The sequence below is a fragment of the Ascidia mentula genome, chromosome 4 (assembly GCF_947561715.1).
Source record: "Ascidia mentula chromosome 4, kaAscMent1.1, whole genome shotgun sequence".
NCBI lineage: Eukaryota > Metazoa > Chordata > Ascidiacea > Phlebobranchia > Ascidiidae > Ascidia > Ascidia mentula.
Window position 1 is genome coordinate 10867804 of NC_138569.1, and position 25093 is coordinate 10892896.

Here is a 25093-nt window from a genome sequence, read left to right on the forward strand (position 1 = left end):
TTTTTTTCTCCTAAAATAGTACCAGGGTCACTGACCATAGGAATTGTTGTGGGTAAACAAGCAAATCACTCAGTATAGGTATTAATGTTGATGGCCTTCAAAACTTGATTTGGGAGATTTAATATACTGATATGGGGCCTTAAGGGGGAAAATACTAACATCCAAAATTACTCGACCAATAAGTACTGCGTCACACGTGCTATATGACGTCATATTATACGACAGAATCGAATTTATTTGTGGCATGCTAAAATCGTGGAAACTCGGTTCGAATTCTTCGCAAGGGTTGTGCCATGTGCTGTGTTGCAGGCAGGGCTGGCGCCATGGATATTTTCCACCAATCTTTAAGTGCTTTATTGCGTTGCACCACATTTCACTTTAATCAAATCTTTTTTATTTTTCACGCAATGGTGCTAGATAAACAATAAACGTAATACAGAAAATGGCATGGTCACCGATAAAACCACAAGGTATATCAAGTCCGGCACCACCATGTCATGGTGATTTCCTCACGGAGAGTCGCCGTCCGCCGTAGGATCGCAGCCACTCGCACTGGGAGGTGTTGAGTTGGGACAAGCCACATAGTAGGATATGGGTGGCCATCCGGCCGTGCAGGCCCACAGTAAAACACGAACAGTTTCCTTTAATGCTAATTCGGAGGTGCTCGGGACCAGCTGCAGGTTGCGGTTGTTGCATCATCGTAGATCTTTTTAAAGACGATTAATCGTACGTCTTGATAATATAGTAAACAGGGAGGGGCGGAGGGCAGCACCACTCAAAAATGTGAGCTTTTACAACGGCGAAAGCAAAGGTGGAAATGACCCTAAGCGGACTGCCGGTGTCAATATTGTGAGGGTATTTATACAGAATTGTCTTTGAAATGAGGGACGAACTGTTTAATAAGTCACCAATAATTGAAAGCTGTGAAATGTTTTGCTGCATAAAGTCGTACAAAGTTGCACATGCACAGTTTAGGAGCATCCATTTTTTACTACGGCATACAAGTTTCGAGCTAAAATTTTTAACTGACGAGCACCTCCCTAGGAGTGTAAATACATTTGATCCTTGTCGCTGTTGTACTTGTAGTCACGCGCTTTTTTTGGACTGTTGCCTTGTGTTTACAGGGTTTTAGGCGAGCTGTGCAAACGTTTTGTTGGTCGTAAAGTTACACAGGCCTACTTGATTGGTAGCTTCCATTCTTTTAACATCGAAACCATTATTTCAAGAACACGATTTGCTTCGTTAAGTTCCAGTGTAGTGAAATAGACAACATGCGCTTTTATTTCGTATAGTATTATTAGAACTCGTATATCATGTATACAAATGTAATCTGTTGCGTTTAACGCGTATGTTTTGTAATATAAGTTTGTTAAGTTGTTGGTGCCATATATGTGGCGGCAACACCGTAGTGTTGTCTGGTTTATTTATATTTGATGACTGATGCAAGCAAGTCATAAGCCCAAGTTTGTGCATGCTTTGTGTGAAAAAAATTGGTTTTGTGTGCAAGTTTTTGAAGAAAAATCATTTTTTTGTAAATACAACTAGTTTTGTTACTTTTTCTTCTTTGGTATATTATTTTTGATCATTGCTTAGGTTTTAGTTCTGCAACAAATTGACTTCAAAATATAAATCCAAGTGAAACAATGGACGACCGGACTAATGACTTGAAACCAAGTTTGAAGTTTTACAATGTTATAGTTTTGGGCCTTGCGTTCATGTTGATGTTTACTGGATTCCAAACTTGTGGAATGGTTGAGGTTTGTAAAACATTTTGTTTTACCGAGAAATAAATCTTAGCATACGCTACATCAGGGATTGACACCCATTCCCTAGCCATGGGCCATATCCAAAATCCACAAGGTCAAAAAATTAAACCTTTTTCCCACATATATATGTAGTTTGGCACTCAACCAATGACATAATCGTTTTTCGGCATTGAAATGTTAATAACTATGGAAAATAGTAGTAAGGAACTGCCAAATTACTTCCATACAATTATTACAATGGATACATTTTGTTTTCAAGCAAACTGTTCTAAACAGCTATATTAACATCACAAGCAATACAACTACTCCATTTCATGGCAGTGGCTACACAAGGTCTGTTGATGATTGTTGTTCTAAACCTTGTTAAATTGATTTTAAATGCTGTTTTTTTAAGTCTTGCAATTATTTACATCGTGTTTGCTTTTGCAAACTGGATTGCTCCTTCCGTTGTCAGCATTGTGGGACCGAAGTATTCAATGATTATTGGTGGAGTCACATACACGTATGTACTTTAGGCTTTCATAAAAAATCCACCTTGAGTTTTATTAACAGGATTACACGCTGTGCTGCAATAGAGTCGAACCTGAAACTGACAAAAAATGCAGTCTGTATGATATATACACAAGCTTTATAGACACTGATGACCACATCAAAGTGTGTTGTTAAATATTGTCTTTGTTCTGTTTCTAGTACTGTAGGATGTAAAACATATATATATTGTTCACTGTATTGGTTTGGACACTGCAAGCTATATGTGCAGCCTGCTGGTAATAAATTTTTGCTTCTTGATGCTAATATACCTTGTGTTTCAGATTGTATTTGGCCACTTTTATCCATCCATTAACTGCAACACTTTACATTGGTTCTGTTCTCATAGGTATTGGTGCGGCAGGTTAGTATTTTAGTGCAATTAGAAGGCCCTAATGTTACAGCTTTTTAATTTGTCTTAGTTTTGTGGACTGGCCAAGGAAACTTTTTGACCCTTAATTCAAACAATGAAACCATGGGGAGAAACAGTGGCATCTTCTGGGCAATGTTGCAATGTAGTCTTCTAATTGGAAACATATATGTGTTTTTTGCATGGAGAGGTGTTGTTTTAATTGAGGGTAAGTTGTTTTATTTAATGGCAACGATTGCTTGGTAACAACAAATTGTTTTAGACAAGCAAAGAATTCCTCTTTTTATCGGTCTGACTTCTGTTTGTGCTCTTGGCACACTTACACTACTAATTACAAGGTCGAGTAATAAATCGACACCAGTTGAAGACACTGAACATTCAACCAGTGATGAACAAAAAAACACAGATGACCAATCAGCCCTTTTAAATGAAGCTGGTGATTCAGTATCAGAAGGTCAAACAATGTGAGGATTAGGAAAAATTGTAACTTATCATAGACCCAAAAGTATAATATTATAAATAGGGTGGGATTATTAGAATCGTTGAAGAACATTTCTATCAAAATATTTTGCAATAAAATAATAACAATGCATGATACTTTATGTCATCACAAATTTTATAAGGTTTGTTGTCGCTACTTTACATGTTTTTTTTATTTCTTTGATGAAACTGCCCTGGGTTGTTACTATATCATTGCTTATGTTGGTGATGTTATTGTTTTAAAGACCTAAATGTTTGTTTTTTTTGCCTACAGTGTTCAACCTTCAAAGGCTAGTGGTGCTTGGGAAGCATTCAGTAAGTTTTTGACAATATTACTAACACCACTAATATTATTTTACGCTGCTTTATTGTCAGTGTATATTAGGGATATGCCAGACTAATTTTGAACATTTAGCTTTAGACAAATTGTACATAATATTGTAATAATTTAAAAATTTATGGCGCCATTAAAAAAAAAATTTATTGCTTCAAAATATTTGCCACAAGAAATTGTTCCAAATGCATATCACTGAACATACAGGTATAAAAACAAGGAAATATTGAGGATTGTAAAATTATCATAAAATTCATTGACAGCAAAAAATTAATCCATTAAAAACAAATAAAAACTTTTTGTGCTATTTATTCTCACCTATTCCATAACTTTTAGTGACATCCGTGCGTTTGTTCAAGTCTGCGGATATGATCTTTCTGAGTATTACTTTTTTCTACACTGGATTGGAGTTGACATTTTTTAGCAGTGTTTACTCTACAAGTGTTGGTGCCACCAAAAGTTTCGGGTCCGATTCAGATCGTTTGGTTGGACTAACTGGGATCTTTGTTGGAGTTGGAGAAATATTAGGTATACACCATTTAGGAATTTGCCAGACATTTACTTTAGCTCCTGTTCTTCCAATAAAAGTAGTATAAAAGTGTTTTGTTGTATGTGTGCAGGTATTGCATCCTGACAGATTTGAAATTATACTTTGTCTAATCAAGAAACAAATTTTAAAACATATTCATGAAAAAAAAGAAAACAACAGTGTGTTTTTCTTGTCAGGTGTTATTGACTTTAAGCTGGTTTTTGTTGCTTTCCCCTGATGTGCTTAAATATCTTAACAAACAACATGTTAATTTAACCCATATTTCAGGTGGTGCACTGTTTGGTTTGTTTGGCAAAAAGACATTACGTTATGGTAGAGATCCAGTTGTGTTGTTGGGAGGCATTATACACCTAGTTACATTTTTACTGATATTCCTTAATATACCCGATGTAGCACCTATTTCCTCCGGCACCCACAATCATGCATATATTTACCCCAAGTAAGTCAATAATGTATGTACATGTGGTAAATATTTTTCACTTAGCATGTGATTTAAATATTTTGTGTGTTGAAGCCAAACATTAGGTTAATCTTTACACAAGAAGGTTAGCAACCTTTGACATGTAAGATAATTTTATGTGGTCTGGTCCTCTACTTTTATGCTGTTTAAACAAATTCTTTTACAGTGAGGATTTAGCAATTGCTTGTGGATTTTTACTGGGATTTGCTGATGCTTGTTTCAACACACAGTGTTTTTCAATAATTGGAACAAAATACGCTGAAAACAGTGCCCCTGCATTTGCATTGTTTAAATTCGAACAGGTAAAGTTTCATGTAAAACTTGCTTTATACTGCTGTATGTCGGGGTTTCTCAAACTGTTTACCAATAAGAATTTCACTGATATACAATTTAAAAAATTACATTGTACTTATTTCAAGACACTAATGCTGGGGTTGCCAAATTGACGATCAGGGGTGGAAGGAATATCTGTTAAAGACAAGATAATTTTTGCCAAAATAGTTACTCATACATGGGATTTAAAACAAATAGTTCCTAGACAGGGGATTCAAAATAGTTTTTGTGTCAATATTACATGATGTAAACACTATTATGACAAAAGAACCTAAAATGAGTGATGTACAGAATCAACCAAGATTTAGTGGGCAGTGCAATACAATCAATTTTTTTTTTTGGGGGGGGGGGGGCAAAGTCTAGCCAGATAAACTAACCTTGTGCGCTGGATCCAGGCCATAGTTCGGTGACCCCTCAAGATTTATTGATTGAGTTGTTATTGGTTTACATTTTCAGTCTCTGGCTGCTGCGATTGGATTTTTCTACAGTTCACATCTGGTTTTGAAATGGCAACTTTTGATTTTGGTGATTTTTGCTGTTGCCGGCGTGTTAGCATTTTTAAGGGTGGAACGCAAGTTGAGGAATAATCAACAAGTGAGCAACTATGCTAGTATTGACCACGAGCCTACTGTGGAACAATGAAGTTAATACTGCCACATCTTCACTGATTTTTCATTGTCAAATTATTGATGTTAAAAAGAACACCAATGTACAGTGCAATCCATAACTGCTGTGAAAAACGTTGTGTAGCATTCAGTTGTATTGATTTTGTCATGGTATTACTTCTGCATTATTCCCATGAATCACCATGAAGCTATGCAGTTTAAGCTGCATTTGTTTTCTTTCGTTTTATTACATCTTGTTATTAATCAATAAACACTCAATATACAGCGAAATAGCTTTGTTTTAAAAATTTTTTGGTTCATTGGTTCTGTTCTATTATTTGTTCGAGGATTTATAGGATATAAAGCACGATAAAAGGAAAAAAAGATCAAGCGCCGTTGTTTAGTTCGGAGTTTTTGGCAGTAGCAGACTCGGTGTAGTTTAGGCTATTATTCTGACTATGTCGTTCTCGCTTTTTCTACAACATTTTATCATGAAATTAGTTGAACCTAACCCCTAAACTCCCCCAGGCTTTTCGCAATAATATGTATATAACGTGACGTGATTGAACAACAAAAAAAACGTTTAGATAAAACCAAGGTTTGTTTGTACATAATTAGCACTTTGTCCTGCCCCTAGTATAATGTCTTTGTGAAAGTTTAGCAACCATGTAGTGCCTTTGCGATCAGATTCGCGACCGAACTGTAAATTACTTACTTTTGGTGTAAGCGTGTAGGTTGGCACACAAAGACATCCCATTTTTGACAAATTGCCTAATTTGTAAACTGGCACGCGGCGTTCAAAAGGTTGTGACCCCTGGACTATAGCGTGGTCTAGGCACGTTTGTGACAATCTACCAGCGTTTGAGACAAAAAAAAGGCGACCAAATATGCATACATAACACAATAAGGCTCTGGCATATCAGGCTGGATTTAGGTGTTGCAAATATCAACAACAATTCGTAGCCAAATGAATTATGGTTCTGAAAGAGTATTAGTCCAGCAATCAAATTCCTTCATTGGGGGTTTCGGTAACCGACATATTCTTTCCGCTTACAGTAAGCTTTCCTTTGTTTCTCTGTAGAATAAATCATTTTTTTATTGATAAATTTAACTCGAGGATTTACTGAATTAGCAGAGTTTTGTTTCGACAATATGGAGGAAAATTCACTTTTACAATCGTGCACCGTACTTACCGTTTCTTCACGCGATAAGATTCCGTTTTTGACAGCATTGCTATATTCAGTAACACGGTCCGGCCTTCCCAGTGCTCTCCACGTTGCATCTCTCACCGTAGGCAAGCGCCACATGTACAAAAGTGGATTGCACGCCGAGCTCAAAAACGAAAATACCGTAGCAATCTAAAAAAAACTTTGCATGAACCCTAACTACAGACCGTGATGATAAAATGAGCCTATAATTTAACCGTATCTTTAAGTTTAATTGCCGTACTTGTGAATTATACAATGTTTTTTTTATTATTTGTATATTTGGTATGACTGTTCCCGGACATCAAACGGTCCTTCGCATGGAAAAGTTCAATACTGATGGATATTCGGTCAGAAACTTTGCGGAAATTAAAGACGCCATAAATAGATAATCGTCTGTGTGAAAGTTCCAATCGTGACAAAACATCGTGCTGAATTTTTAGCACTCCAAGAACAAACATAATCCCGTTGAGAATGAATAAATAATTTGTATCAGAAATTGTTTTCGCAAGTCATAAAATGGCTAAGCGCAAGGTGTTCTACAAACCTGGAAACAAATGATCAGTGGTGGGTTGTAATCAACACGAATGTAGTCGATTGTTAACAATACGGCAACCGGTAACATGCAAATTGTAAATACTGTCAATAGTATGAAGACGGTTTGCACTACGACCTTTTCCCGTTTTAACATGTTTGTTTTATGAACCCTTTTCATTCTGCAAGCAAAAATAATGGTAACGTTTTTGTGAAAGCTAGAGTTTAAGTCTTGTTAACAGTGCAACAAACTTCAACTAACAATCCATATTCGCTGGCTACCGACTGTAGCTTATACAGGTTAAAAAAGCAAAATATGCTGACTTTGCTGAACAGCACATAAGGCCATAAACTCGGGTTTATTGTTGGCACACTTACTTTTTGCCCACAGCTACAAATATCCATGTGTACATGATGTAAAGAGTAATTAGAGCGATATACAACAACAAGGAGAGCATCAAGACGTATGCTTTTGTGAAAGGATAAAGCACGAAAGAGCAGTGGCTAGAGCAATACTCATTTCCTGAAAAGCGGACGTAAGCGTTACAGACAGCATATTAAGGAAGTATTAGTGTATATGACTCACCCATACAATAACTACAATTCCATCCCGCCACCGGCGGAATAACGAGAAGCAGAGCCGAAGAAAGCCATGCACAAACAATGAACAGCCTTGTCTTTCCCTTGGCGTGTTCCATCTTTGAATTACCCCTTACCATTCCGAGTCTTTACACAAATGATAATTCGTTAACACCTATGGCACAGATAAAACACACAAATATTGCTGTCGATGTCATTTTCATAGGGTTGTCTGCGTTTTTTGTTCATTCCGAAACAAAATTTAACGTAGAGAATTTCGTCATTTCATGCTCTGTAATGATCTATATTTGGGTAACTTTCCTTACCTGTGCCATGCAAAGGATATTAACCCTAATACCGAAGCTGAAATTGTCATCAGCCATAATCCACACAACACAAGGATGTAGGTGGGTGACCGAGGGAAACTCAGGTAATAGTCAAAACAGGTGAACCAAATCAGCTGAGCACCAGCTGTCATGTCTGCGACTGCACATATAAAATGTTGTACACCACAAAGTAAGTCTAGCCCAACTTGTTATTAAACTGTGGGCGGTGCAAATGTTCATCGCTATATATTTGGTTAACGGTTGAAAAATCCGTAAGTGAATGAAATGACGCGAAACTTATGATTCACATTTTAAATCATTTTAAACTGGTTTTGCAAAAACACAACCTGATCGGTTATTGTAACAAAGCAAAACTGACAAAAATGGGAATTTTTAATGCATAGCCTATGTTCCTGAAATGCTTTCGTACGAAATATTTCGATGACATATTCTTACTTGATAAGTTAATGATGAGATAATTTAGCTGTGGAGGGTGTTTGGGCCTTCCTTTTATCATTGCAAACAGAATCATGCAGTTTTCGATGACGATAATAAGTCCCAGTATCCCGGCTATGACAGCAAGGGGAGGCATATACTTTGAACTTTCTGTTGGAGGTTCAGGCTCTGCCCATGGCTCCCCTTTCATTCAATTAATTTAATCAATTAACATTTTTTGCTTACAGTTATTATTTAAAAAAAAACACATAGCAACATTTACCTGTTACATTTCCATATTCAGGAATTGGGTTGGGCAGCACAGTTTGATTATGTGGTATATACTTGTTGTAACCTTGAGTTTGTAATTCTGATTCTGGTCGTGGCTCCGGTTCCGGTTCAAAGTTTTTGTTGTATTGTATCTCAGTTATTAGGTTGGTTGTTGTAGCAAACCTTGTGGTGTATTGCTGCTCCACCATTGTAGTCCGTCTCTGATGCAATAAAAACCTAACAACCTGACAACAGTACAACTTTTTAATAAATGTGCCACTGCAAGCTGCTGTTTGAAACGTGTAACCAAAACACGCCGCATGAAATTCCGCGCTGTTTTGCATTCACTGTATTGCATTCAAGTCATGATATGTCTTGTAAATCGCTTCATGAAAAACTATGTAATGGCAATTGAGCTTCGTTACAGAATATTTGGCAATTCATCGAATTATTTAAAATTGGTCCAATTTAAGTGCCAATCGTGGCACGCCTTTGATACCAAAGTAAGACCAATCGTTCTCATCATGAATCACCCAACTTTGCCCAACAACAACTTTGACCACAGAGAGGGTAATCATATCACGACCTGTATAGGTGGAAAATTTTGCCTACCAGTATCAATGGTGAAAGACTACGAAGAAGTAAAACAATGGTATTTTGGCAGCAAGCTGGATTTCAAACAGATGTAGGCCTGTATCATATCTTATTTTTTTCAGTTTTATCTCTTTTAAATATTTAGTAGTTCACCAACATGAAAAAAAACAATCATGTGCAATCTTAATCTTATGTCAACATTCAAACGGAAGTAGGTAGACAAGAAAAGTATTTTTCCTGACTCGGGGAGATTTACCTGTTCAACCTTTTAAAACGGTCTCAGTATCAGTTCCAAAACTTCTTTGCCAAGTTTAGGTCAAAAGCCGAATATTGCAGTGGTATAGTGTATGGGGATATATCCTCGCGCATTGCAAAATGAAATATTTGCGACACTTGCACCGCGTTTCAGGGTTAAAAAAAAGGAATTTAAAACACTTTTCTGTTCGAGTTCTATCGATTTCCAATGCTTTAACTGTTGGTAAATGAACGTCTTTGACTTAAAAAAACACGTCCGGTTCGACTTTTACAGTAACAATCTTGGTCATACAACCTCTTAACAAACTGATCAATCGTTACAACCTACCTAGTCTCCACGTGACTATAATCTGACGAATGACCATTTGTTTAACTCTGTAGGCCTGTGGACGACTTCCTGTAGCGCGATGACACACAATGTCCCCATACAACTAAACAAATCCCTTAAACCAGTTTCCTGACAACCTTGCATGCAAAAATAGATTTTGTTGACGGGCGTGTGCTATTTTTCTTTAACCATCTTCAAGAGAATTATTATCCTTTTTTAATGTGTATGTATGTTTAAAGCCATGCTCAGTTCACCATCCATTGTGCAAATGATAGCAGGAGGCTGTTTTTGCATATATATATTTAATGGGATGATTTATACCAATAATCATGATAATTTCAAAAAACGTTTTAATGACTGCAAAGTAAACATTGTAAATGGGACAAATGATAATAAACATGAGATTACAGCTCGTTATTAATGCAAAACATGTGTTAATTTTTTCAAGGCTAAAGCAAAACCTACAACACAGCAACACTCCATACAACAAAAAGTGTAACTAAATCTCTATGGATTGACAAGAAATTAATACCTTGATTGCTCAAATAATCAAGACAGAAACTTGAAAAAAGTTTGACAAATCACAATCAATCAGATGAAGAGGAATATAATTTCAAATAGTGACAAAGAGTGAAAATTTTACTACATATAATGAACATATCCATTAAAGGACAATGTTTTCATTTGTATCTTGGTTTTCTTCAGCAGTAAACATCAATTTTTTGTTTTCATTTTTGACCTTTGCAGCCTTGAGAGTTGGCAGCATTTTGAAAAGCAATTGCTCATTATGTTGTGACCTGCAGACTTGTTTCTGTAAATCACAGTACGTAAATTGTGGACAGCAGTGAGTGTGGTCAGAACAACATACAGCCTGTAAATAAAACAAAAGGTCAATCAGAGCAGTCTACAAAATAATAACCAATATATCTGACCTGATTATATTTGCAGCATCCATAATGTCCGTCACCCATCAAACAGCATGTATAAAAATTGGGACACTCGGAACCATCTTTACACATTGTACACTTGTCACTAAAAGAACATCCAAGACCTGTGGCCCTAATTTTTTCCAGCAAAGAAATGGTTGATAATTTAGAGCAAGTTCCAGCTCCTACATCACAAGTGTATCCATGGGGACAGCAATGAACATGATCATTGCAACATACAGCCTAAAAATAATCATGTTTTCATCAAAATAAGTAAGAAACGATAAACATCAACAAAATGTAATAAGTTATTTTTTTCAACAAAAAAACATCTTCAGATTAAAGTAAATTTATAAGTACAACTGTGTTAAACAATGTGCTAAAAAATTCCCATTGGGCATACCAACTGTAGTTCATAGCAAACTTGTAGACCACTTTAAACAACAAACAAAAAAAAAAAACAACGCAATCAGTTTTTTCATGTAAATGCATTATTTTGTTGCTTACATTTGGAACAGGGCAACATCCATACTGTCCAGAGGCAAGTTTACAACAAGTGCTTCCATCTGGGCATGTGGCCGTTCCACCAGGACAAATAACACTTGAAACATCCTTTATCACATTGCTTTCACTAGCTGAAAAGATATTTCGCAAATTGCATTAATACATATTTGCTACTCATTCTTTTAAATATTTTTTTGCAAGATGAATATATTTCAATCTTTTGTTAATAATCAATCAAATGAGTACTTGGCAGTAGGTAAAATATCTGCCTTAATGCAAAACAAAAGTTTTCTTCATTAGTTATACTTTACCTTGCAAAAGACACTAAATGTTAGACCCTTTAAAGAAATTTATAAAATATAAAACAAAATTTTTTGACATCAAACTAAACATTATCCTCACCGATTTTCTTCAGCAAAGGAATGGTTGATAATTTAGAGCAAGTTCCAGCTCCTACATCACAAGTGTATCCTTGGGGACAACAATGGACATGATCATTGCAACATACAGCCTAAAAATATATTTTGATTAACAGGTGTGGTACAAAGTGTAATCAAGATTGAAGAAATTTGTGCATTCGGTACACTAGTGATTTTCAACCTCCGTGAAAGATCCTCAGGTGTTCCGCAAAAAATTTATTAGTTTGACTGATGTTCCATGGAACACAGGTCAAAAATCACTTTTTTATGAAAGTAATCATCAACTATCACCAAAGTTCCAATGTTGTGAAATGATTAGACTCGTTTTGTAATAATAAAATATAATTGCAAGAGCCTGTTGCTGGTATAGTACAACGCTGCAGTACTTCCAACAATTTGGTGTTCCGCAAGATTATTTTGATAAAAATAGTGTTCCGTGGCTCAAAAAGGTTGATAAATACCGGGTTACACTAAACCAGAGGTTTGCAAAGTGGGCGCCAGCGCCCCCCTGGGGGCGTTTTCAATCGTACGGGGGGGGGGGGGGCCCTGGAGACCAAATGGGCGATTGGGGGGCGCTTGGTGACAGGGCAAATTTTCTCTTATAGTGTAAGTAAGTGTTTCCCAACCGGTGGTACATGAGCACCTTTCCGTAATTTGTGGGTATAGTTTGAATTAAAAAAATCGTAACTGATTTCAAAATTTTCGATAGTTCATCCATACTTTGTAACACTCAATAAGGTGGTACACGACGAAATTGATTTACCTCCCAAGTCATACGCAACCACAAAAAGGTTGGGAATCACTGGCCCAAATGATTCAGTCCCAATCTTTGTATAATTTATGCTACTTCTAAAAGGGCTTTTTTGGCATGCTGAACTAGAAGTTTTTGATTCTGACGTCACAACGAATTTTATGTATGTCACAAAGTGCCATCAATCTGCGCTAAATAATTGTTATTCGAAAATGAGGATTTTCGGTGGTATGGTTTACTTGTTTTTAACTAAAGTTTGGTATTGAAATATTAGAAATCAGATGAAATTGGTGTCATTCCACCAATCTAACCCATCGCATTAATTGACAAACGACAAATAAATTGTTATGTTTTTTGTCTGTTTTGTTGGGCGTTGTTAAATGATTAAGGTGTTTTGGGGGGCGGTGCAGAAAATAAGTTTGAGAAAAACTGCACTAAACAGAAAGTTAGGTCAACATATTGCTGAAAAGGCATTTAAAGTCGCTTATTTCGTTAAAGTTTGTTTAGTATCAATAAATTACAGAATTCCAAGAGTGCTGATTTCACATTGACTGATATGAAGTGCTTCCAGGTAAATAAATTATTACATGATAATACAAAGTCATTTGTCTTTTTGTCACCCACTTGTTGAGAGAAACAAATGTATTCACACATGGTCTTACTACAAAAATCATACTAAAATTTAGGTTGTTTGTATTCTTTGTGGGTCTCGGCACAAAAACAACTTTAAGTAAAAATCATAAATTGAGCAATACAATACATGTGGTAAAAAATAAAAATTTCTCTTTGCAAATATATGAAAACCTACACTATTGCATATTAGAGTTATCTAATATTAACATGATATTTAGTTGCTTACATTTGGAACAGGGCAACATCCATATTGTCCAGAGGCAAGTTTACAACAAGTGCTTCCATCTGGGCACATGGACGTTCCACCAGGACAAATAACACTTAAAACATCCTTTATCACATTGCTTTCACTAGCTGAAAAGATATTTTACAAATTGCACAAATACATATTTTGCCACTGATTCTTTTAGATATTTTTTGTCAAGATGAATATTTTTCAATCTTTTGTCAAAATCAATCAAATGAGTACTTGATAGTAGGTAAAATATCTGCCTTAATGCAAAACAAAGGTTTTTTTCATTAGTTATACTTTACCTTACAAAAGACACTAAATGTTAGACCCTTTGAAGAAATTTATAAAATATAAAACAAAATTTGTTGACATAAATTTATACATTATTCTCACCAATTTTATCCAGCATAGGAATGGTTGATAATTTAGAGCAAGTTCCAGCTCCTACATTACAAGTGTATCCTTGGGGGCAACAATGGACATGATCATTGCAACATACAGCCTAAAAATATATTTTGATAAACAGGCATGGTACAAAGTGTAATCAAGATTGAAGAAATTTGTGCATTGGTTACACTAAACAGAAAGTTAGGTCAACATATTGTTGTAAAGGCTTTTAAAGTCGCTTATTTCGTTAAAGTTTGTTTAGTATCAATAAATTACAGAATTCCAAGAGTGCTGGTTTCACACTGACTGATATGAAGTGCTTCCAGGTAAATAAATTATTACATGATAATACAAAGTCATTTGTCTTTTTCTTACCCACTTGTTGAGAGAAACAAATGTATTCACACATGGTCTTACTACAAAAATCATACTAAAATTTAGGTTGTTTGTATTCTTTGGGTGTCTCGGCACAAAAACAACTTTAAGTAAAAATCATAAAGCGAGCAATACAATACATGTGGTAAAAAATGAAAATTTCTCTTTGCAAAAATATGAAAACCTACACCATTGCATATTAGAGTTATAAAATATTAACATGATATTTAGTTGCTTACATTTGGAACAGGGCAACATCCATATTGTCCAGAAGCAAGTTTACAACAAGTGCTTCCATCTGGGCACATTGCGGTTCCACCAGGACAAATAACACTTGAAACATCCTTTATCACATTGCTTTCACTAGCTGAAAAGATATTTCACAAATTGCACAAATACATATTTGCTACTGATTCTTTTAGATATTTTTTGTCAAGATGAATATTTTTCAATCTTTTGTCAAAATCAATCAAATGAGTACTTGATAGTAGGTAAAATATCTGCCTTAATGCAAAACAAAGGTTTTTTTCATTAGTTATACTTTACCTTGCAAAAGACACTAAATGTTAGACCCTTTGAAGAAATTTATAAAATATAAAACAAAATTTGTTGACATAAATTTCAACATTATCCTCACCGATTTTCTTCAGCAAAGGAATGGTTGATAATTTAGAGCAAGTTCCAGCTCCTGCATTACAAGTGTATCCTTGGGGACAACAATGAACATGATCATTGCAACATACAGCCTAAAAATATATTTTGATAAACAGGCATGGTACAAAGTGTAATCAAGATTGAAGAAATTTGTGCATTGGTTACAGTAAACAGAAAGTTAGGTCAACATATTGCTGTAAAGGCTTTTAAAGTTGCTTATTTCGTTAAAGTTTGTTTAGTATCAATAAATTACAGAATTCCAAGAGTGCTGATTTCATACTGACTGATATGAAGTGCTTCCAGGTAAACAAATTATTACATGATAATACAAAGTCATTTGTCTTTTTCTTACCCACTTGTTGAGAGAAACAAATGTATTCACACATGGTCTTACTACAAAAATCATACTAAAATTTAGGTTGTTTGTATTCTTTAGGGGTCTCGGCACAAAAACAAGTTTAAGGAAAAATCATAAATCGAGCAATACAATACATGTGGTACAAATGAAAATTTCTCTTTGCAAAAATATAAAAACCTACACCAATGCATATTAGAGTTATAAAATATTAACAGGATATTTAGTTGTTTACATTTGGAACAGGGCAACATCCATATTGTCCAGAGGCAAGTATACAACAAGTGCTTCCATCTGGGCACATTGCGGTTCCACCAGGACAAATAACACTTGAAACATCCTTTATCACATTGCTTTCACTAGCTGAAAAGATATTTCGAAAATTGCACAAATACATATTTGCTACTGATTCTTTTGGATATTTTCTTGCAAGATGAATATATTTTAATATTTTGTCAAAATCAATCAAATGAGTACTTGACAATGGGCAAAATATCTGCCTTAATGCAAAACAAACGTTTTCTTTATTAGTTATACTTTACCTTGCAAAATGAACCAAATGTTAGACCCTTTAAAGAAATTTATAAAATAGAAAACAAAATTTGTTGACATCAAACTAAACATTATCCTCACCAATTTTCTCCAGCAAAGGAATGGTTGATAATTTTGTGCAACCTCCAGCTCCTAGATTACAAGTGTATCCTTGCGGACAACAATGAACATGATCATCACAACATACAGCCTAAAAATAATTTTCAAACAATTCTTTGAAATTCAGGCTAACTTTGAAACATGTAGTTATATGTTAACTATAAAAAGCTTACATTTGGTTTAGGGCAACATCCATATTGTCCAGAAGCAAGTTTACAACAAGTGCTTCCATCTGGGCACACTGAGACCAAATCAGGACAAAGCGTATTTGAAACATCCTTTATCATTTTGCTTTCACTAGCTGAAAAGATATTTCACAAATTACACAAATACATATTTTGCTACTGATTCTTTTAGATATTTGTTTGCAAGATGAATTTATTTTAATATTTTGTTAATAATCAATCAAATGAGTACTTGACAGTAGGTAAAATATCTGCCTTACTGTAAAACAAAGGCTTTTTTCATTAGTTATACTTTACCTTGCAAAAGAAACCAAATGTTAGACCCTTTAAAGAAATTAAAAAAAATATAAAACAAAATTTGTTGACATCAAACTAAACATTATCCTCACCAATATTCTCCAGCAAAGGAATGGTTGATAATTTTGTGCAACCTCCAGCTCCTAGATTACAAGTGTATCCTTGCGGACAACAATGAACATAATCATCACAACATACAGCCTAAAAATAATTTTCAAACATTTCTTTGAAATTCAGGCTAATTTTGAAACATGTAGTTATATGTTAACTATAAAATCTTACATTTGGTTTAGGGCAACATCCATATTGTCCAGAAGCAAGTTCACAACAAGTGCTTCCATCTGGGCACACTGAGACCAAATCAGGACAAAGCGTATTTGAAACTTCCTCTATCATTTTGCTTTCACTAGCTGAAAAGATATTTCACAAATTACACATATACATATTTTGCTACCCATCTCTTTGCATAAATTCTTGCAAAAAGAATATTTAAGAATATTGAAGTTAATGATAATCAACCAGATGAGTGCTTGACAGTTGGTAAAATATCTGCCACAATGTAAAACAAAGTTTTTCTTTGTTAAGTTTTTCCTATTTTATTCAAAACAAACTGGTTATTGGTCGTGTATAGCAATAACGAAAACATAGAAAAAGAAATTAAATAAAATTTGTTGACATAAATTTCAACATTATCCTCACCGATTTTCTTCAACAAAGGGATGGTTGATAATTTAGAGCAAGTTCCAGCTCCTGCATTACAAGTGTATCCTTGGGGACAACAATGGACATGATCATTGCAACATACAGCCTAAAAATATCTTTTGATAAACAGGCATGGTACAAAGTGTAATCAAGATTGACGAAATTTGTGCATTGGTTACACTAAACAGAAAGTTAGGTCAACATATTGCTGTAAAGGCTTTTAGAGTTGCTAATTTCGTTGTAGTTTGTTTAGTATCAATAAATTACAGAATTCCAAGAGTGCTGATTTCACATTGACTGATATGAAGTGCTTCCAGGTAAATCAATTATTACATGATAATACAAAGTCATTTGTCATTTTGTCACCCACTTGTTGAGAGAAACAAATGTATTCACACACAGTCTTACTACAAATATCATACTAAAATTTGGGTTGTTTGTATTCTTTAGGGGTCTCGGCACAAAAACAAGTTTAAGGAAAAATCATAAATCGAGCAATACAATACATGTGGTACAAATGAAAATTTCTCTTTGCAAAAATATGAAAACCTACACTATTGCATATTAGAGTTATAAAATATCAACATGATATTTAGTTGCTTACATTTGGAACAGGGCAACATCCATATTGTCCAGAGGCAAGTTTACAACAAGTGCTTCCATCTGGGCACATGGCCGTTCCACCAGGACAAATAACACTTGAAACATCCTTTATCACATTGCTTTCACTAGCTGAAAAGATATTTCACAAATTGCACAAATACATATTTTGCCACTGATTCTTTTAGATATTTTCTTGCAAGATGAATTTATTTGATATTTTATTAATAATCAACCAAATGAGTACTTGACAGTGGGTAAAATATCTGCCTTACTGTAAAACAAAGGTTTTTTTCATTAGTTATACTTTACCTTGCAAAAGAAACCAAATGTTGGACCCTTTAAAGAAATTTATAAAATAGAAAACAAAATTTGTTGACATCAAACTAAACATTATCCTCACCAATATTCTCCAGCAAAGGAATGGTTGATAATTTTGTGCAACCTCCACCTCCTAGATTACAAGTGTATCCTTGCGGACAACAATGAACATAATCATCGCAACATACTGCCTAAAAACAATTTTCAAACATTTCTTTGAAATTCAGGCTAATTTTGAAACATGTAGTTATATGTTAACTATAAAAAGCTTACATTTGGTTTAGGGCAACATCCATATTGTCCAGAAGCAAGTTCACAACAAGTGCTTCCATCTGGGCACACTGAGACCCAATCAGGACAAAGCGTATTTGAAACATCCTTTATCACATTGCTTTCACTAGCTGAAAAGATATTTCACAAATTGCACAAATACATATTTGCTACTGATTCTTTTAGATATTTTTTTGCAAGATGAATATTTTGTTAATAATCAATCAAATGAGTACTTGACAGTAGGTAAAATATCTGCCTTAATGCAAAACAGTGGTTTTCTTCATTAGTTATACTTTACCTTGCAAAAGAAACTAAATGTTAGTTTTGTTTCACGATTATGGAAACACCCTTTAAAGAAATTTAAAAAAATAAAACAAAATTTGTTGACATAAATTTAAACATTATTCTCACCGATTTTCTCCAGCAAAGGAATGGTTGATAATTTAGAGCAAGTTCCAGCTCCTACATCACAAGTGTATCCTTGGGGACAACAATGGACATGATCATTGCAACATACAGCCTAAAAATATCTTTTGATAAACAGGCATGGTACAAAGTGTAATCAAGATTGAAGAAATTTGTGCATTGGTTACACTAAACAGAAAGTTAGGTCAACATATTGCTGTAAAGGCTTTTAAAGTCGCTTATTTCGTTGTAGTTTGTTTAGTATCAATAAATTACAGAATTCCAAGAGTGCTGATTTCATACTGACTGATATGAAGTGCTTCCAGGTAAATAAATTATTACATGATAATGCAAAGTCATTTGTCTTTTTCTTAACCACTTGTTGAGAGAAACAAATGTATTCACACACAGTCTTACTACAAAAAACATACTAAAATTTAGGTTGTTTGTATTCTTTGGGGGTCTCGGCACAAAAACAACTTTAAGTAAAAATCATAAATAGAGCAATACAATACATGTGGTACAAACGAAAATTTCTCTTTGCAAAAATATAAAAACCTACACCAATGCATATTAGAGTTATATAATATTAACAGGATATTTAGTTGCTTACATTTGGAACAGGGCAACATCCATATTGTCCAGAGGCAAGTATACAACAAGTGCTTCCATCTGGGCACGTGGACGTTCCACCAGGACAAATAACACTTGAAACATCCTTTATCACATTGCTTTCACTAGCTGAAAAGATATTTCACAAATTGCACAAATACATATTTTGCTACTGATTCTTTTAGATATTTTCTTGCAAGATGAATTTATTTTAATATTTTGTTAATAATCAATCAAATGAGTACTTGACAGTAGGTAAAATATCTGCCTTGATGCAAAACAAAGGTTTTCTTCACTAGCTATAGTTTACCTTGCAAAACAAACTAAATGTTAGTTTTGTTTCACGATTATGGAAACACCCTTTAAAGAAATTTATAAAATATAAAACAAAATTTGTTGACATCAAACTAAACATTATCCTCACCAATATTCTCCAGCAAAGGAATGGTTGATAATTTTGTGCAACCTCCACCTCCTAGATTACAAGTGTATCCTTGCGGACAACAATGAACATAATCATCACAACATACAGCCTAAAAATAATTTTCAAACATTTCTTTGAAATTCAGGCTAATTTTGAAACATGTAGTTATGTGTTAACTACAAAAAGCTTACATTTGGTTTAGGGCAACATCCATATTGTCCAGAAGCAAGTTCACAACAAGTGCTTCCATCTGGGCACACTGAGACCCAATCAGGACAAAGCGTATTTGAAACATCCTTTATCACATTGCTTTCACTAGCTGAAAAGATATTTCACAAATTGCACAAACACATATTTGCTACTGATTCTTTTAGATATTTTTTTGCAAGATGAATATTTTTGAATATTTTGTTGATAATCAATCAAATGAGTATTTGACAGTAGGTAAAATATCTGCCTTAATGCAAAACAGTGGTTTTCTTCATTAGTTATACTTTACCTTGCAAAACACACTAAATGTTAGTTTTGTTTCACGATTATGGAAACACCCTTTAAAGAAATTTATAAAAAATTAAACAAAATTTGTTGACATAAATTTAAACATTATTCTCACCGATTTTCTCCAGCAAAGGAATGGTTGATAATTTTGAGCAAGTTCCAGCTCCTACATCACAAGTGTATCCATGCGGACAACAATGAACATGATCATTACAACATACAGCCTAAAAATAATTTTCAAACATTTCTTTAAAATTCAGGCTAATTTTCAAACATGTGGTACTATGTTAACTATGATAAACTTACATTTGGAACAGGGCAACATCCATATTGTCCAGAGGCAAGTTTACAACAAGTGCTTCCATCTGGGCAGATGGAGGCTTCATCAGGACAAATAACATTTCTGAAATCCTTGATCACTTCACTTTCTGTAATGATATACATGTTACCAAGGAGTTTTTATCCTGAAACTTTAAGCAGATCTATATTAAAATTTAGTACATGGATGATTGGCAGTAGGATGTAATATTAGGGAATATTTTTTGTGTGACAATAACAAGAAATGAGCTGTAAGTGGTTGCTGCAAATAAGTTATGAAATACAAGAGCAAATGCAATCTTTCCAATAATTTTAACATATTTCAAAAAAAGAATAGTATTTTCCTCATTTCTAAGAATTGCCTGTATTTTTCACTACCATTTGCATTTGTCTTGGTTTCAACAATGCTAATTGCAACCTATCTCAATCTCATCATAGAACATGTTTTGAGACATCATAGTGAACACAGTTAGTATGATTTGGACAGATGAATATAAAAATTGGTATTAGACAATTATTTGTTGTGAAACCACCTCTGAAAATATTATTATATATTAAATTATAATATGCTTCTCCTTTGTTTACTGCAACATCATAAAAGAAACATGGTAGGAAAATCATATTCTCTTTCCTGTCCTATTTTTGGTTCTGGACCAATGACAGACCTGGTTATCAGCATGTTGGTATGTTGTTTAATTAAATGTAAATTGTGTTTACTGTAAGCCGCAGTAAATTTGAGTTGAATGATTAGAAAATTCCCAACTAGACAATTAGATGTTGATAGCTTACAAGAATAAATAATTATTTTTGTCAAATGCTATGTAACTTATTAAACGGAGAAGTTATTGTGTTTTTATGAGCAAAAATGTTCCATACTAGTCTAAGAATAATAACAATACTACAACATAAAAATAAGTGTAGCTGCAAGTGGTTTATTTAAATTAGGACCTGAAAGAACCCCAAAAAATGTTCTTGCATGTTTTCAAATAAGCAGAACATTGTTTAATATATTTATAATTTTTTAGATATGTTAATACTCTAATTCATTTAATTTAAGGTTCACAGCCCAGGCATTACAGCCAAGCTGGATCAGCTACTTTTCCCGACAAGTCGGAGCAAGATCTGAAAAATCAAGCTCCCAGTGAGGTTTGAACTCACGACCCTGGGCTAACCAGTCCCAACGCTCTAGCAACTGAGCTACAGGAGCTCAGTGGCTTCACAGGGTATATTGTAGCCAAGGTACACTGGTGCGCAAGCACACAACCTGTCAGGCAACCTTCGCATGCGTAGAGGATCTCCACCTGCGCAGTGGGGCGATCCTGCCTTGCTATGCGAAAGCATGGTATTACTTCTGCGTCATTTAATTTAACTTTAATGATAAAAATTTAACATTTACATAAACAAAGCAATAGGTTTCTAGAAATGCTACAGTTTAAGATTAACTCTTTAAAATAAGAATCTTAATATTTAAAAAATTATTCTCCAATGAATTTAAGAAATGATAAACACTTAACCAAATTATATACTCAAAAGTGTTACACAATGGTACAGCTTTGTAACTTGCAGAAATTGCCTTGAAGTAAATATCTTTATCAAATAAAACACAATACATTTGATTGAACATCAATCGATTCAAAATATATTCAATTCAAGGCATGTGTCCAGCTTAAAAATTCCTTACAAATAATTATGTTTTCAGGAAGAATTTAATCATTAGTCCACATGTTAAACCTTTAAACATACCAACAATTGTATTTCCCCGCCCAATGTTTGATAAAGCCAACCCATCAGCAAAAACTGCATAAAGCATAGTTACATAGAATCCATGCTTCATCATCGCATTGCAAAGCATTGTGACAAATTTCTAAAGGACTAAACAAAAAAAGATAGTTTATAATTTTTCCCAGATTTCGACCAATTTTGCACAATAATTCAAATAGCAACTTTTTGAACATAATAAAACCCGTTCTTTGGAAATTACCAATAAACAAACTGTATGATGCCTTGGTAGAGAAGTTTTAAATCCTCTCAAATTGGCATTCAATATTTAAATTTTTTTCACACAAATTTTGTAAACATTCCAATATTCACATTTTAAGATTTTAGGTTCAAATTCCAAAATAGGCAAAAGAAATATGCATTCTATAAAAATTTAAGTGGCTTAATTTGCAGAATTAAGATGGTTAGTTAAATTATGTTTGTACTCGATAATCTTTTGTTATTTTGCTTTTATGATGGTCGCTTTGCAACAATGTAGTATAATGGTAACCCAGAATCACCTTGTGGAGAACTGTACAATTATACAGTAAACATCTAAAATATATATTGTTTGAAGATTTCACCTCTAAATATTAAAAGTGCAAAAATGCATCAATGAATATTAAGACCAAAGCGGCACCTCCGAATATTTATAGCCAACGACAAAAAATTAGTTTTTGGGAGCCTCCTATTATTTTCCTTTGGATAACTCAAAGGTGGTGTACACAACACAGGACACACATGAGATTAGTTTGAAAGTGGTATATGGGCTTATTTTGACAATGTTTGTTTTTCTCCTTTCGAAAAGATTATTATCATTATTTTAAATGTTTATTTGTTTTTAATGTTATTTAAGATAAATAAAAGATCACACAATTTTTGCCATGGCAATATTTCAGTAAAATTAGATGACTGGAACATGGTGTGGAAAGTATAAAACAGCAACCATGTTATGTTCACAAGCTGTAAAGTAAATCTTCATTGGACTGGAAACTAAAAATTATACAAGCTGGGATTCATTTTTTTGCACTAATTGCCAAAATAAGAAAACCTGGCACACACACACTTGCATTAATAAAACAAGCCGGAGTGCAGAGTTGCCATATGGTCTAAATAGTTGACCTACAATTTTTTTCTTAGGGCCAAACCACGTTTTATCTCTTTATTGCCAAATTAAGTTACGTTTTTATGAATTAAACAACTATGTCGTGGAAAACGCAGTGAAAATGCGACAAAAGCAATGTCACGACTTGTTTTTAAAACAAACTAGAGGCCTGGCCTAACATAACATGCTTTTTAACAAACTATTCCGCTGTAAAGCGGCTAAATATTGCTTTACGGCTAAACAAATTTTTCGCACCCAAGGCAATTTTAAAACGGGCAATATTCTGATATTTAGCATTTGAAACAGCTAATCTGCAAACCTGCTGGATTTCATTCGTTAGCAGCACGAAACAACCTTCAACACGTATTTGTCCAGGGGATTACCCGCAAGACAGATCCCGTGACCACACATCGCACGGCGTTTTGCACTGTGTCACGGCACAGACTGCTAACTTAGTATTCATGGTAGGAGCTTATAACGACGCCAATACAAGCACGCATGTTTCATAAACTAATTCCCCACACATCCAAAAACTGGACTGGGTGTGGGAAAGGATCTGGCACCAGGATTTCTTTTCCTCTCAGGTGTCACACGCAACAGCAAACAAGTAATCAGTTATAAGTTAACTGCAACCAACACATTGGATACACTGCACTGGGTCTGTAGGCTCTCAATCAATTCGTCTTTGTTTTGGTTTTGTGGGTGTAGCCAGAATACTCTCCAGGAAGCTTGAGCAGTATGAAATGATACTTCCGTTACTGCGCTGACACCGATTGTTTCGTGACAGACATCGCGTGACCAAGTTTAGTTTGCCAGAAAACCGGTTAAAAATTACACGACTTTTTTTTATAAATTACCAAACATTTTTGTAAGGAGCGCAACGCAAGCGGTGGGCGTATTTTGTTAATTCTGACCGATTAAAAACGGTTATAACTATTTTTGACATAGTCTATATAAAACCACAAGAGGGGTAGCAGCTAATGCGGCGCACAAGGGACTAGATGAATGTAGGGTCCATGAAACTCATTGTTTGCTTTGAAACTAAGCGAATATCTTGAAGTCAACCCTACAATTTCATGTGATCTCCCAAAATGATCTCTACAAAAAATATTAAGTTAATGTCGTCTACGACGCAACAATCTTTTACAAACATCTTAGACGTGGAAGAATAGATTTGCTCGATCAAAAATAACTCCGCTTGTGATTTTAGGGTATCATTAGGCTATATGACTCCTTGGGGTCTATTAAATTTAAGTTAAATTTAGTAGAACTATACCTCAGGGCGTGGGATGACAAAAAGGAAATAGAGTTGAAGCTGCACAAACTTTGGCAAGTAGGCTATGGCAATTTTGCGAACAGTTAAAACTTTGAGGTAAAACGCGAAAAAATTGATATCAGCCCCGCTGGTTAGACAACCGACATTTTACTTTGCTAATTATCAAACGCACATCCTAAAAGTTAGTATTTTGAAAAATACCTGAAATAACCGGGGTCACCAATATTGTTTCATTGGATTTGACGTCATAATTATACAAGTTACTACATGCCTATTCTAATTTGTACACAGTATGTACCGCTTCCGTAACAACAAACATGTGCCGGTGTGAGGGCCTCCCTTAGAAATCACAAGAGATTTTAGGGGGATCAATCCTTTGTGGTAGAAAATCCCTTAATTTATACTTTACGCAGGATATACAAAACGGGATCGATAACCTGTGCGAAATGCAATTTGAGAAGATAGTTACTACAGCCAAAG

General features: G+C 34.5%; 3 protein-coding genes across 7 annotated transcripts; 1 reads left to right on the top strand and 2 right to left on the bottom strand.

Moving 5' to 3' along the window:
• The first annotated feature begins 1597 nt into the window (after nt 1-1597).
• Nucleotides 1598-5713, top strand: LOC145899590 (UNC93-like protein MFSD11). The gene is made up of 11 exons (XM_082988441.1): nt 1598-1757; nt 2026-2099; nt 2161-2268; nt 2579-2658; nt 2717-2872; nt 2927-3128; nt 3419-3459; nt 3815-4006; nt 4296-4467; nt 4655-4790; nt 5278-5713. The coding sequence occupies exons 1-11, from the start codon at nt 1644-1646 to the stop codon at nt 5461-5463; spliced, it is 1461 nt and encodes a 486-aa protein (XP_082844567.1). The 5' UTR covers nt 1598-1643; the 3' UTR covers nt 5464-5713.
• Nucleotides 5714-5801: 88 nt separating this feature from the next.
• On the bottom strand, nt 5802-8984 carry LOC145898072 (sphingosine 1-phosphate receptor 2-like). Its single transcript, XM_082986512.1, has 8 exons — nt 8789-8984; nt 8527-8709; nt 8071-8230; nt 7752-7891; nt 7544-7688; nt 7179-7347; nt 6620-6784; nt 5802-6501 (listed from the first exon to the last, which is right to left on the bottom strand). Exons 1-8 carry the CDS (start codon nt 8982-8984, stop codon nt 6430-6432), a joined length of 1230 nt encoding a protein of 409 aa, XP_082842638.1. The 3' UTR covers nt 5802-6429.
• A 1255-nt stretch (nt 8985-10239) lies between these two features.
• On the bottom strand, nt 10240-23678 carry LOC145897379 (progranulin-like). Of its 5 annotated transcripts, XM_082985637.1 has the most exons (25): nt 23657-23678; nt 22218-22346; nt 20463-20584; nt 20272-20380; nt 19850-19977; nt 19659-19767; nt 19236-19363; nt 18629-18737; nt 18218-18345; nt 18027-18135; nt 17628-17755; nt 17021-17129; nt 16604-16731; nt 16414-16522; nt 16013-16140; nt 15822-15930; nt 15424-15551; nt 14817-14925; nt 14419-14546; nt 13811-13919; nt 13412-13539; nt 11785-11893; nt 11386-11513; nt 10885-11121; nt 10240-10823 (listed from the first exon to the last, which is right to left on the bottom strand). In XM_082985637.1, the coding sequence occupies exons 2-25, from the start codon at nt 22324-22326 to the stop codon at nt 10617-10619; spliced, it is 3045 nt and encodes a 1014-aa protein (XP_082841763.1). In that variant the 5' UTR covers nt 22327-22346; nt 23657-23678; the 3' UTR covers nt 10240-10616. The 5 variants fall into 5 exon arrangements, with proteins under 5 accessions (XP_082841763.1, XP_082841766.1, XP_082841767.1 ...); XM_082985640.1 differs by lacking the exons at nt 18027-18135; nt 18218-18345; XM_082985641.1 differs by lacking the exons at nt 15822-15930; nt 16013-16140.
• Between the last annotated feature and the right edge of the window lie 1415 nt (nt 23679-25093).

Bases quoted from the DNA above. Each gene is read 5' to 3' on its own strand.
- LOC145898072 (XM_082986512.1), bottom strand. From the start codon at position 8,984: ATGGTGGAGCAGCAATACACCACAAGGTTTGCTACAACAACCAACCTA. The intron at 7,689-7,751 runs GTGAGTCATATA...TCCGCTTTTCAG, and splicing joins GAATTGTAGTTATTGTATGG to GAAATGAGTATTGCTCTAGC. The intron at 6,502-6,619 runs GTAAGTACGGTG...TTTATTCTACAG, and splicing joins TCTTATCGCGTGAAGAAACG to AGAAACAAAGGAAAGCTTAC.
- LOC145897379 (XM_082985637.1), bottom strand. From the start codon at position 22,326: ATGCTTTGCAATGCGATGATGAAGCATGGATTCTATGTAACTATGCTT. The intron at 14,926-15,423 runs GTAAACAACTAA...ATATATTTTTAG, and splicing joins GATGTTGCCCTGTTCCAAAT to GCTGTATGTTGCAATGATCA. The intron at 11,514-11,784 runs GTGAGGATAATG...ATATCTTTTCAG, and splicing joins TCCTTTGCTGAAGAAAATCG to CTAGTGAAAGCAATGTGATA.
- LOC145899590 (XM_082988441.1), top strand. From the start codon at position 1,644: ATGGACGACCGGACTAATGACTTGAAACCAAGTTTGAAGTTTTACAAT. The intron at 1,758-2,025 runs GTTTGTAAAACA...TTTGTTTTCAAG, and splicing joins AAACTTGTGGAATGGTTGAG to CAAACTGTTCTAAACAGCTA. The intron at 4,791-5,277 runs GTAAAGTTTCAT...TTACATTTTCAG, and splicing joins CATTGTTTAAATTCGAACAG to TCTCTGGCTGCTGCGATTGG.